General features: G+C 29.1%; 1 protein-coding gene across 6 annotated transcripts; it reads left to right on the forward strand.

Moving 5' to 3' along the window:
• The first annotated feature begins 212 nt into the window (after positions 1-212).
• LOC129916764 (nicotinamide/nicotinic acid mononucleotide adenylyltransferase 1) lies at positions 213-11,023 on the forward strand. Of its 6 annotated transcripts, none has more exons than XM_055996893.1 (7): positions 213-463; positions 545-768; positions 6,886-7,056; positions 7,114-7,215; positions 7,281-7,432; positions 10,393-10,684; positions 10,880-11,023. In XM_055996893.1, exons 1-7 carry the CDS (start codon positions 361-363, stop codon positions 10,922-10,924), a joined length of 1,089 nt encoding a protein of 362 aa, XP_055852868.1. In that variant the 5' UTR covers positions 213-360; the 3' UTR covers positions 10,925-11,023. The 6 variants fall into 6 exon arrangements, with proteins under 6 accessions (XP_055852868.1, XP_055852871.1, XP_055852869.1 ...); XM_055996896.1 differs by lacking the exon at positions 10,880-11,023 and adding an exon at positions 9,984-10,072 and having other exon boundaries at positions 10,393-10,508; XM_055996894.1 differs by having other exon boundaries at positions 214-463; positions 10,543-10,684.
• The last annotated feature ends 1,625 nt before the right edge of the window (positions 11,024-12,648 follow it).

Below are 12,648 nucleotides of genomic sequence, written 5' to 3' on the forward strand. Positions count from 1 at the left end.
AATTCGAAATTTAAAAAATTTCCTATACGATTTGACATAGAAAAGGAGATATAATTTGCAAAATTATCTCATTTTTGCTCAAGTGAAAGCTGGCTATAAAATAACTTTATTAAATTTAATGAAGTAGTAACAAACCCTTAAAATAATCGTTTCATCAAAATTTCGATAATCGATAAAATTACGAAAAGTTATCGTTAAACGTCATTTCACAAATCAGCTGTTCGTTAAAAAAGAAAAACAACCCAAAAAAGAAGCAAGAAAAAATTCCTCTGCATTTAAAAAATTATTAAAAATTTCATTCGAAAAAAACTTCTGTGATTGTATACAAAATTGTTACTAATAACTTTATTCCAACAAACAATGAGCAATCAAATTGAGAATTCAACAATGCTCCCATCACGAATTGTATTGATTGCTTGTGGTTCCTTCAGTCCACCAACTCCAATGCATTTTCGAATGTTTGGTAATAAATCAATCGATTTTTATTTTTATTACAAACTCACATTCTATTTATATATATCTTTCTTATTATTATGGTAAAAAGAAATTGCTCGTGATTATTTTGAAATGATGGGCACACATTCTGTCATTGGTGGCATAATATCACCCACTCATGACTCATACGGAAAGAAGGGTTTAGCACCGGCCAAACATCGCTTTGCTATGGTGAAATTAGCTCTACAATCCTCGGATTGGATTCGAGCATCTGGTTGGGAAATTGAGAAGAATGAATGGTCACGAACACAACAAGTTTTAAATTTCCATCAAGTAGGTATTAATTTATAGTTAAGTAAATTTATGATGTTCATATAAGGACGACCCAGGAGTTTGTAACATCCCCAAATTTTGTTTGCTCATTCGATAGAGAATTGGGTGAATATCATATTGATTAATTTATTATTATTTCAGATATAAGATGCACTGCTAGCTGAGATTAAGCTATCTGAGTTAGTTCCTCATTTTATAGCTCCTCCTCTAACGTAATTACTTTCAGGAAACTGAGTAGGCGAAAGGTGCAAACAGTGGGACACCTTTCTTTTAAATTGGTATATCTTAGAATGTATCCAAGCTAGCTTAACCAAACTTTGAATTCAGTTTAAGACATATTTTATCTTAATGTTGCAGAAAAAATTGTAGTTAAAGAATGAATGAGAGCATCACATTTGACTAAAATCTAGAAAAAGTCAAAACGTCTCACTGTTTGCAAAGGGTGCGACCAGTGAGACAGGCTAAGGTTAACAAAAAACTAACGGATAAAACCGAAACAAATTAACAAAAACGTCAAATAATTAAGTAACAAGTATATAAATAATTAATTTAACATATTTTTTCAAAAAAGTAACTCAGGCCGAAAAAAAAACGAAAGAAAAAACACCACCAAATCATATTGAAACCATGTTAAAATCATGGATTTTTTTTTAAATCTATGTCTCACAGTTTGCTTTTTAAAAATGTCTCACTGTTTACTTTTTGTAATTTTTCGGAAAAATATAAAATTAAAAAAAAAAAAAACCAGAAGGAATTCTAAGTACATGATATTTGTTTATGAAAGAACATATAAATATAATACATAGGTATGTAAAAAAGTTCTGTCCATTAACCCGATTTTTACTACTTTACTACTTCCACCTGATTTTGTGTGATATTTTCCGGTGTATTAAAACGGACAAACTAAATTCAATCGGAATAAAATTAAAACACGCAGAAGGGGTTATAAACGTTTTGACCCAAACTGGCGTTACTTTGCGTGCTTTCAGAAAAGAGAAAAATGGATTGTCTCACTGTTTGCACTGTCTCACTGTTCGCACCTTTCCCCTATATGGGGTTTTTTCATAGAGTGTAATTTTTCCACTTCGACCTGGTAGCAACCCAGGTGTTTAAATCTTTGGTGTATTAGTGCTTTGCAATTACCCAGAATGTTTAGTTTAGTTTAAAGTTTATTTAGCGTTTAAAAAAAGCTATTTTTACAATTTTAATACATTAGAATAAATAATAAATAGTTATAAATCTTATATATATAATTCTCCTGTGCGTTTGTTTGTGACCCTACTCCTTCTAAACGACTTGATAGATTTTTCTGAAATTTGGTGGGTGTGATAAGGTCCATCCGAGACAGGTTTTGTTTTATAATTGGACCCGGTAGGTGGCGCTGTTGTCAAGTTATATGCAAATTCCGTATTTGGGGTCGAATGACTGAACAGGTTTTTGTGAAATTTCGGGTGTACGATAAGGTCCATCCCAGACAGGTTTTGTGTTATGATTGGACCCGGTAGGTGGCGCTGTTGTCAAGTTATAGGCAAATTCCGTATTTGGGGTCGAATGACTGGACAGATTTTTGTGAATTTTTGTATGTGTGATAAGGTTCATTCGAAACATGTTTTGTTTCATAATTGGGCCCGGTAGGTGGCGCTGTTGTCAAGTTATATGCAAATTCCGTATTTGGGGTCGAATGACTGAACAGGTTTTTGTGAAATTTCGGGTGTACGATAAGGTCCATCCCAGACAGGTTTTGTGTTATGATTGGACCCGGTAGTTGGCGCTGTTGTCAAGTTATAGGCAAATTCCGTATTTGGGGTCGAATGACTGGACAGATTTGTATGTGTGAAAAAGTTCGTTCGAAACATGTTTTTTTTTTTATAATTGGACCCGGTAGGTGGCACTGTTGTCAAGTTATGTATATGCAAATTCCATATTTGGGATCGAATGACTGGACATATTTTTGTGAAATTTTGTGTGTGAAAAGGTTCATTCGAGAAAGGTTTTGTTTTATTATTTGACCCGATAGGTGTCGCTGTTGTCAAGAGTGAAATTCAATATTTGGATTCCGAAAGACTGTATAGATTTTTGTGAATTTTTGTGTGTGTGATAAAGTTCATTCGAGACAATTTTTTTATAATTGGACCCGGAAGGTGACGCTGATGTCAAGATATAAGCAAATTCAATATTTGGGGTTTAAAATCATTCAACCGTCTTAAGTTGGACTTGACTCCATGTTACTTGACTTTTAAGATGAAATTATAATCTAAAGCACACTGATGACTGGTAATGAAACGGGAGAATGCGTGATATTTTTCGTGTATGCAGCCGGGTTTCATCGATTTATTAGACGTTATCATGTCAAAAAAAAAAAAAAAAAAACACCAAACCCAATTTTGACTGCCCAATTCATCAGCTTTATTTAAAATTTAACATAGGTAAACGTTACTAAAATTTGTAAAGAGTCGTAAGTTTTAAGTGTATGGGGTCGTTTAATTAAGTAATCGGCTACAATTTAGCGCGAAAAGCGTACCAGGCTTAAGTATACAAATTTCGATTGTAGCCACGAGGCGTAGATGATTATCAAGAAGAAAGATTTTGTGTTAAGCCTTCTTTTTATACATTTTACATTTTGATATAAAAAGGACATAAAAGAAATGAATGCAATTTAAAATAATGAGTGACTTAAAGTAATGTCAAATAAATTGAAAATTCAGCGATGAAATTTGAGATGTCGCCACAAGTGTATTGGCAAATTGCCGTATTTCTTAAAAGCCCAATTTTTGAAGTGCCGAATTTTTAAAAGGCCATTTTGAAATATTTATGGAAAAAAGTTTGAAGGAGTTGAAAACTAATTGTGCTACTTTTTGTAGCACTACAGCAGTGAGCATTTTACAATCTTACTTACATAAGTTCTAAAGTGAAAGTTTAAAAGTAAACTGATTTTACTACTGAAAACTTACAAAAATGTGTTAAGAACCTTATTTCGAATTCAAAACAACCAAAAAAAATTTGTTTGAAAAAAATTTGCTACTTTTCCAGAAGATTCGATTTTTTCAAATCTCTTTTCGAGACGGATTCACATACATTTTCACATACACTACAATATACAATTGCAAAACGTCAAACCAAACTATAATTTGAGACAAAACAAAATTTAATAAACCAGAGCCTTTATTGGATAAAAATATAGAAATTTAAAACATGAAATCATTTCAAAATAGTAAAAAATATTTTGTTTCATCTATCACTAGGACACACATAAATTTACAAAAAAATTACTTCTAATTGAATTTCCTAAATATGTATCGAATTTTAGTAGTTTGTGCTCCACATATCAACCGAACCGAGTGAACCGATTTTTTTTTGTATTGGAAAAGTTTTACACATTACAGGGCTTAAATTTGAAAATAAGTACTAGTAAAGGCGGAACGAAGTCCGCCGGGTCAGCTAGTAGGTATATAAATTACTCAAAAGTATTTAATAATTAGATTTAACAAGAAGCATTTTCGTTGGCCTCAATTTTGGGAGTTCTGCCCAATTTCTTGTTCTCGTTTTGTCTTGTCTAGTTTTATTTTATTTTTAATAACATTTTCTTCGGGTCCCATTAAAGGGGAGCTTGCTCCCGTTTTTGCTAAGGAGTCTGCCACTTCGTTCCCCTGGACACCAACGTGCCCATAGGAGAGTGACTTTGTTTATTTTGCCAAGTTCGTTAAGTTTTCCTGTACACTCCAATACCAATACTAGCTTGAAGTGAATATCATAACCAGGGAAATGATTTTTTTGACCTAAAAGTTAAAAAAAAAAGTCAAATAAAAATTAAATAAAAGGCGCCTATTAAATAAAAAGAAAAATGAGCTTGATATTTAATGTTTATGTTGAATCGGGTTTTTTTTTTATCACTTCCTTCTATATGCAAATAAAAATCTTTATATCATATTTTTCCCTAAGTTTCGTCGTAATTTTCCGACCTCATCAGAGGTATTTTATTAACCCTTTCGGACCTAGCGTTACTCTCATGTAACATTTTTTTAAAAATTTGTAAAAAATATTAAATTAAAAAATTTTTTAGGTTTCGATGGCTTAATTGAAAGATAATAATGCCTAGTTACTGGATTATTACAAAAAGTTAGTCAAATGTCATACCTTTAATTTTTTTGTTTCGAAAAAGGGACTGAAATTCACTTTTTTTTTTTTTTGCAAAAATTTTTTTTTTATATATCGTCATAATTTTGAAAAAAAGATATAAAAAATGTTAATGCACAAAGTGTTTTGTTTTTTTTTTGCTTAAAAGAAGTAGCATACATTATAGTTTCATCTTTCATAAAAAGTTATTTTCTCAGTTCTCCGACTTTTTTTGGTGGTCATAGGCAGTGATGTTACTTACATGTAGAATGAGAATAACACATTAATTTTGCTATTTAATATTTTGGAAAATAACTTTTTGCTGTTCATATTTCTTAGTTGTGATGTTTTTGACCCGATAATACCGAAAAAACATTTTTTAATGATGATTTTCATAGCTTGGGTTCGAAAGGGTTAAATCGGTTAAATTTGATATTAAAAACTTTTTACACTATTACAAAAAATAGTTTAAACTTATATGGAAATATTATTTTGTTACATTTCATAATTTATGGTTATTGGGCACGTTCAGAAAATATTAGGGACTAGATATTTAAGCGACGTCATTTTCTGAACGGAAATTTGAGTAAATTGACTTAATTAGTTTTGATATGATGTTATTTGCCCTGTTAGTAATATCATCTACTCATGCTTTTCTCCCCGAGTAGGTACGTGCGTTCCATTGAAAATCGCTAGTAAACTACTAGTAGTACTTTGCCACCTCCCAAAAAAACAGGGCTAAAGTTGGGCCCCATTGAAAGAATTTTTATGACTAAAAAAAATCAAAAAAAATCAAATAAAAATCAAATAAAAGCAAAAAAAGGCATGTTATTAAATAAAAAGAAAAAAAAAAACAGCTTGGTATTTAATAACACTTACACTGGCCAACAATTTTCAACTTTTTAAAATTTTCCAGAAATATTTATATCTAATTTTATAGATTTGGGTTCAGTAAACTCAAAAATCATACTGGTTTCTTTCTAGCAGCTCTAGTTTTTTAAATATTTAATTTTTCATCTTTGGGGGGAATATTCATACTAATTTAAATTTATATTTAACTTAATATATTTGGGGTCAGTAAACCTAAAAATCACATTCATTTATCTAAAAGCTCTACTAATTTCAAAGTTATGCTTATTTTAACTGTTTGTTAACATTTTCCAGAAAATTTTTTATCGAATCTAATGCATTTGGGTTCAATCACACTAGTTGCTTTTTGGGAGCTCTATTTTTTTTTTTTAGATATTTTCATTTTTCACATTTTTTCACATACTATTTTTTTCGATTTTGTTATTACAAGCGTTTTTAGAGTTTTGCTGTAAAAATTTATTTCGCTAGAAAAAAAAACTTTTCGGAATCAGCACCCTAAATTTAGTAAGAAACGATAAACATCGGTCTGGAATATATGTGTGTGTTGGGCTTTTTGAAGTTTTCAGAAAACAGCCTCCTGCGATTGTCTTTAAGAAGCGTCTTAAATGAGCTGAAAGACCTCTCTACTTCAGCAGGAACGAGAAGTCCCGGATTTAAAACTGTCGAAGTTATTCACTTCAATTTTTTCGGGAAGTCTATAGTTGATGTCGCTATTAATTACTATTTTAAGTCCCTGATTGAAGTTGAAAACAATAGTGAATTTTCAATAATTCATTTTAGTTTATATTCTTTGAAACAAAAAAATATTTAAAATAAAAGTAAATATGTATGTAGTATGTATATTTACAGTCTCCCAAAACTTCCTGATTTTCGCAATCTTTCGAAAATTTGAGTTTTAAGGTTGAACAAAATTCAATTTTTTTTTTAATACTTGAGAAAAAAATAAGAAATCTAATTTGGAATCAGGGAGATATGAATCGTCAGGGTTATGATATTTAGCCAATTCTCTTTTGAATAAGCAAAAATAATTTGGGGGTGGTACAAACTGCTGGGTCAAATTATAAATGCACTGGACTATTATTTTGAAAAAAAAAAAGGAAATAACTTTAAAGATTTGTTTATTTTCTTTTCTAGAATTACATGAACAATTACATTAACTCCCCATTTACTGGAGACTCAAGTGTTATTCCTGGGTGGTTGCCCAGAGGATTGAAAGATCGTAGAGAAAAAGTTCAATTGAAGCTTCTTTGTGGAGCTGATTTATTGGAATCCTTTGCTGTACCTGGACTTTGGTCTAATGACGATGTAAAAAAGATGGATATTTTATATTTTCTATTCTAATTAAATGGTTTCTATTTTCAGATTGAAGATATTATAAGTAATCATGGTTTGGTGGTGATATCACGAAGTGGAACCAATCCTGAAAAATTTATTTTTGATTCAGATATTCTCACAAAATATCAGGTTTGTACAATTTGTAATTATAACTTAGATTAGCCTTTTTGATTTACTTTACTCAAATTTTATAGAAAAACATAACTTTAATAACTAATTGGGTGCCTAATGAAGTTAGTTCAACAATGATTCGACGACTTCTTAGTCGGGGACAATCAGTCAAATACCTGATTGATGATCTGGTTCTAGAGTATATAAAAATGAACGGACTTTTTAATTACAAAACGTAAGTTTATAATATTTTAAATGCATATCACGGTACGTACACTACAAACGATGGGTTTATTTAAGCAGTTTTGAAGTCTTACTTAAAACTTGAAAGAACAATTTATTAAGGGGCACCAACAGGTGTGTCTTGGTGTCTATTTTAGAAACAAACAAATAATCATGAATAATCAGTAAAAATAAAAACATATAAAAATATAAGCATATTTTTACTGACAATCAGTTCGCTACATTGCTTAAAAATAAATTGAGGATATAATAATAAATTAAATAATGGGACTCAAATATCTGCTAGAATTGATGCATTTATCCCTTAGAAAATGTCTCAGAACTTGTAGCTAATTTCAAGGACTTGAAGCTATTTGAAATTTAATGAATCAGAGCAGACTGAGTGTCTAATCTGGTTGTATGTGAATAAGCTACACGATTTCAAGATTCAAGCGTTTGGTTTTCTATTTACCATTATTTATCATCATACTTCCACATAAATACAGAAAAAAACTGATAGCTCGATTTTTTAATTTGAAAACCATCCTATTCTGCTATTTAATTTACGTGAGCGTTTATATGGCGATTATAACTAAATTAAAACAAATCTTATTTTCTTGAAAATTAAAAAAAAAGGAAAACAACGCTTTGTCATCCAAAGATAGAAGATTTTGACGTAATTAATGAAGTGGTTCTTTCGATTCACGCTAATCAAATTGCAAAAAAGTGCTGAATATCACGGTTTGCATGAATCTACCCACCGAATAACGTTTCTATATTGTGTGAATGTCTTCATTCTAATTAGCATATTTCATTCAAATAATTCTAATTTTTGTTTTCATTTAAAAATGTTGTGAAATATTATTTCACAAAGAGAAGAAATCTTCAAAAGGAATTATTAACCTAACAACTTATTTACTGAACAATAGTTTACAGTTGTTAACCGTAGAATGAAAAATAATTTAGTAATTTAGATGTTTTTTTTTAAGTTAAATTTATACAAAGTAGATATAGGTATTGGAAATTGAGCCAACACGCTAACTCAAGACGAATGTTTATTATGTAATTAATTTGTTTTAGTAAATGCAAGAGTTCAAGCCATCTCCATTTAACTTCTGGAATTAGCGGCTTAATTAGAACATATTTAATCATTTGATCGGTTGGTTCATGGTCTTAAACAAACACACCAGTAATAAACGATTTTCAAATAAAACGATGATTATCAATCGAAATACTTCTCACATAAATTCAGACCCATCAGGAGTTTCGCCCAAATAATCGTTCAACCGTAAAATTTTGTTCCCCCGAACTTTAAAAAACTATCAGGAGTTTCGCCAGAATAAAATTTCACTTCGAATTCAGAAGTTAGAACTGACGTTCCGAAAAATAAGTATGTTCAGAGAACAGCTTTCTATAAAATTTCTCATCTCTGTTATGGAAACAGAGAATGAAATCTGAACCAATTGTTTTTATTGAACATAAAAAATTGATACATAAATGAAATGTTGCAATTTCTCCATGCAGAATAAATATTATATTCCAGCCAAACAATTTTTTTGAAAAATTTGAATTTTTGCATTATTTGAACCTTCTAGTCGTAGCATAGTTTACATTATTTTAAGAACGTCAATTAAGGAAGACAAGAACGAGAGCTGGCAGCAGATTTTATGCGTGAGATTCATCCTTCATCTGCTAGCAGTTCTAATACTATTTCTTAACTAACTTTTCATTCAACTTTCCAATAAAATTACCTAAATTAGAAGAATTTTAGAGACCCGAAACGTGATTAACTTTTAAATCCCATACGTTGTCGAAAAAAAAATGCATCACAATAATTTAGGCTTTAGTCTCAAGTTTAATAACTTTGTCTTTTGTTTGGAACAAAATCAAAAACTTAAAAGTAAACGTACTTATGTTTATGTACTAACGCCGTGCAAGTGAATCTAGTCTTAGTGAGGAGCTCGTGTAAATTTATGTACATAGATTCTTAAAAAATTTGTAAGGTTCTCTTCTAAAAGCAGTTCCGTAAAATTTAAATGCAAAATAAAGCTACTAAAATGTAATCCAGAAGATTTGACAGGTAGATACTGTTTTTGCTTACGATGTACATACTTAGGAACCATTTCTTGTAAAAATACTCCACCAATTTTTAAGAAACTTTTTTGTAAAGGAGCGTTTGATAATATTAATATTAAGATTAGTTTTTTTTTAACCAAGTTTTTCAAAACAAGACGATGAATGTTTTCGAAATTTAGTTTTTATGTGTGTAAAATGGAATAACAATTTTTTTTTCAAATAAAATTAATAATTTTTGTATACAAAACAAAAAATTTCTTTAAAAATCGGCTTTAACAATAAAAAAAAATTCCAAAATTCTTTGTTATACAGGAAGTCAAATGGTATACTTGGCTTACAGGTCATACTCATTTTAAAAATTGTTCTGCCAAGAGAAGAACGATGTATAAGCTACTATTCCTACATTCGTTACATTTTACATATTCAATAATTTTTTCAATACAAACTAAATATAACCGACTTATTGAAAAAAATATGTGTATTTTAAGGTTTAGAAGATGTAAACGTCTATCAAAACGGTCTTTTGAAAAATATTACCCAAATTTTCGATTACTAAACTGGCGTTTCGCAATGGAGTGTGAGTTCTTCTCTCAATGTTCGATGTTAACTTTTTAATGTTTGATTAAAACTTTCTTTTTGAAAATGCATGAACTTCGTAATCCTTTTCAATAATTTACATTTTTTTATATAGCTTTTCATCTTTCAAAAGTTTTCAGTAGTGTACGTACCATATTCTTTTTGAAATAATCTCATTTTCATTATTTTTTTTTTTTTTAATTTTTTCTTTCTTGTTGCTTTAGAAGTTTTTTAAATAATTTTTCATTCCCTTGTAAAAAAGATACATACATAATATTACAATTTTTTTTTTAATTATTTTTGCTAACGGATAATGTTTAGTAAGTATATAACACATCTCGATATAAATGATGGTGTTTTTAATGATTCGTATATAAATCAAGTTAATATGAGCTCCCTTGATAGTACTCCATCTCCATCAACCATGGACGAAACCGATAATAATTCATTTAAATCCAAATTTTTAACTAGTATTCATTTAGATAATGATCATCCTAGGATATTTTGTTGTGGTAACTCGGATTCGATTGGCTCGAAATTACTTAGTCGCTTACCAGGCCAAGCTGTACAGATCATAACTGAGTCTCCAAATAGAAGTCATGATCAAGATGAGGTAAGTTTTTTTTTTTATTTGTTTTGTTTTGGGTTTGAAAAACAGGTAAGTCGATTATATTTTAAAACATAGTTTAGTAATAAATGTAGTTAAAATAAGTAAAATTAGAGATTCAGAGCGAAAAATCATTAGGGACTAATTAAATTAAAAAAAAAAAAAAATTAATTTTAATAATTTATGCATATTTCATTACAGATAAAAGCCAAGAAGGTAAGAAAAACAGCCCCTGAAATGGTTTAAATGGAGAAGCTGTGTATACCTTAAAATGTCCTTTCGGCTTATCAGAGACAAACAAAAAAAAAAACAACACTTGGAACTTGAAATATTTTTATGTAAACATAGACTAGGGCACTTACTAAGAACAAAAATTATTGTTTTATGTTACAATGATAATAATTCACTTATATAATTTAATAATATTTTTTACTAGCTGCTTCTTAAATACATAATATAATACCACAATTGTGATAATTTTTTAAAAATTATAATTATAAATATTTATCACATACCTACAACTAAACATACATATTTATCATCATTAAATGAATAAACACTTAAATTGTATTAGAAATTTGCTTTAAATACATGTGCCCTTCATTTTTTATTTTAAATTTTAGTTGGGTATTATTTTTAAGAATAAACTATATGGTGTTTGTAAATGTGTATATAAAATAAAAGAAAAATAATAAGAATGTCTTTGTTCGATTTTGAAAAAAAAAGAAATGTGAATGATGACAATGTAAAAAATAAAATGAAAATTAATAAATATAAACAAAAAGTTATCAAAGTATGAAAATTTGTCTCATTGCAAGGAAATGTTGTTTCATGGATCAAGTCATAAAATGAAGTCGGAAAGAGTTGTTAATGCAGACGAGAACCTCATCAAACTTTGATTTAAGTCTATATCTAAAAAAATGGCCTCATCAGTCAACACATACCTATTTCAAATGAGAAAAAACTTTAACCATCTTTGGGCGCCATCGTCAAAATAGAAATCTGAAAAAATTAGATAATTTTTTTTTTATTATTTAGAAACAGTTTTTCCACTTCGGAACTTGATTCTCGAAAAAAAAAATTAAATAACAAACTCCCTAATGTAGATAACTTTAAGATGGACTGAGAAAAAATACCAAAAACCAAAAGAAATAATAAATAATAAATAAAATGATATAGCTAACCTCAAAAAATAATTTTCGCAGAGAAAAAATAAATTATGTACCTAGGTAGTACAAAAAGGAAAAATTATACTTTCTACAACTTCGGGCTAAAATTGTGTGGATTTTGGGATTTTTCCAGGGGTGGCGCGCGCCCCGAAAACCAGGGTTTAACCTTTTCTAACACCGTTCTTTAAGTTCTTAAAAAATCAGCCTTTCTATATTTCAAAAAAGTCTATTTTCCCTGTATTTGTAATGTACACATTCAAATGAAAAACTATGAAAGTGAGGAAAATATTCAATAAAACAATGATTTCGAAAAGTTTTCTGAAGAATAAAATTGAGGACCTAGCATTAAAATGGTTAGGTACAGCTCCATTTTTTACTTATAGGCTGTATGTAAATATGTAATAATATTTTTTATTTACCTTAAAATTTTTGTTAAAAAAGTTGCATATTTTCACATTTTTTTTAATCAAGTGTAGGTTAAATAAAAAATATTATCTAGTAATTACTACAGTTTTCTAAAGTTCGGATCTGCCTATAAGTAAAAAATGGAGCTACATTCCCTTTGATGCAAGGTTCTCAATTTTAAGAGAGATACCTTTGTGCTTTTGCCTTTATTAAAAATTTATTTAATAAAAAAAGAAAAACAAAAACCATGAAACTTTATGGTAAGCAGATTTACATTACCTACCACTTTCTTTTTTTTACTACAAATAATGACAACCTAAATATGGATAAACCATTAGTTTTTTTTTTGCAATTGCTGTTGTTATAAAAATATGTTGGTATATTTTATTGAACTCA

This window comes from Episyrphus balteatus, chromosome 3 (assembly GCF_945859705.1).
Source record: "Episyrphus balteatus chromosome 3, idEpiBalt1.1, whole genome shotgun sequence".
Classification (NCBI taxonomy): Eukaryota; Metazoa; Arthropoda; class Insecta; order Diptera; family Syrphidae; genus Episyrphus; species Episyrphus balteatus.

What these genes read in the sequence shown, in the direction of transcription:
- LOC129916764 (XM_055996893.1), top strand. Translation starts at nt 361, where the DNA reads ATGAGCAATCAAATTGAGAATTCAACAATGCTCCCATCACGAATTGTA. An exon ending in ATATTCTCACAAAATATCAG is followed by an intron (nt 7,216 to 7,280) that starts GTTTGTACAATT and finishes CAAATTTTATAG; the next exon opens with AAAAACATAACTTTAATAAC. An exon ending in GAAGTCATGATCAAGATGAG is followed by an intron (nt 10,685 to 10,879) that starts GTAAGTTTTTTT and finishes ATTTCATTACAG; the next exon opens with ATAAAAGCCAAGAAGGTAAG.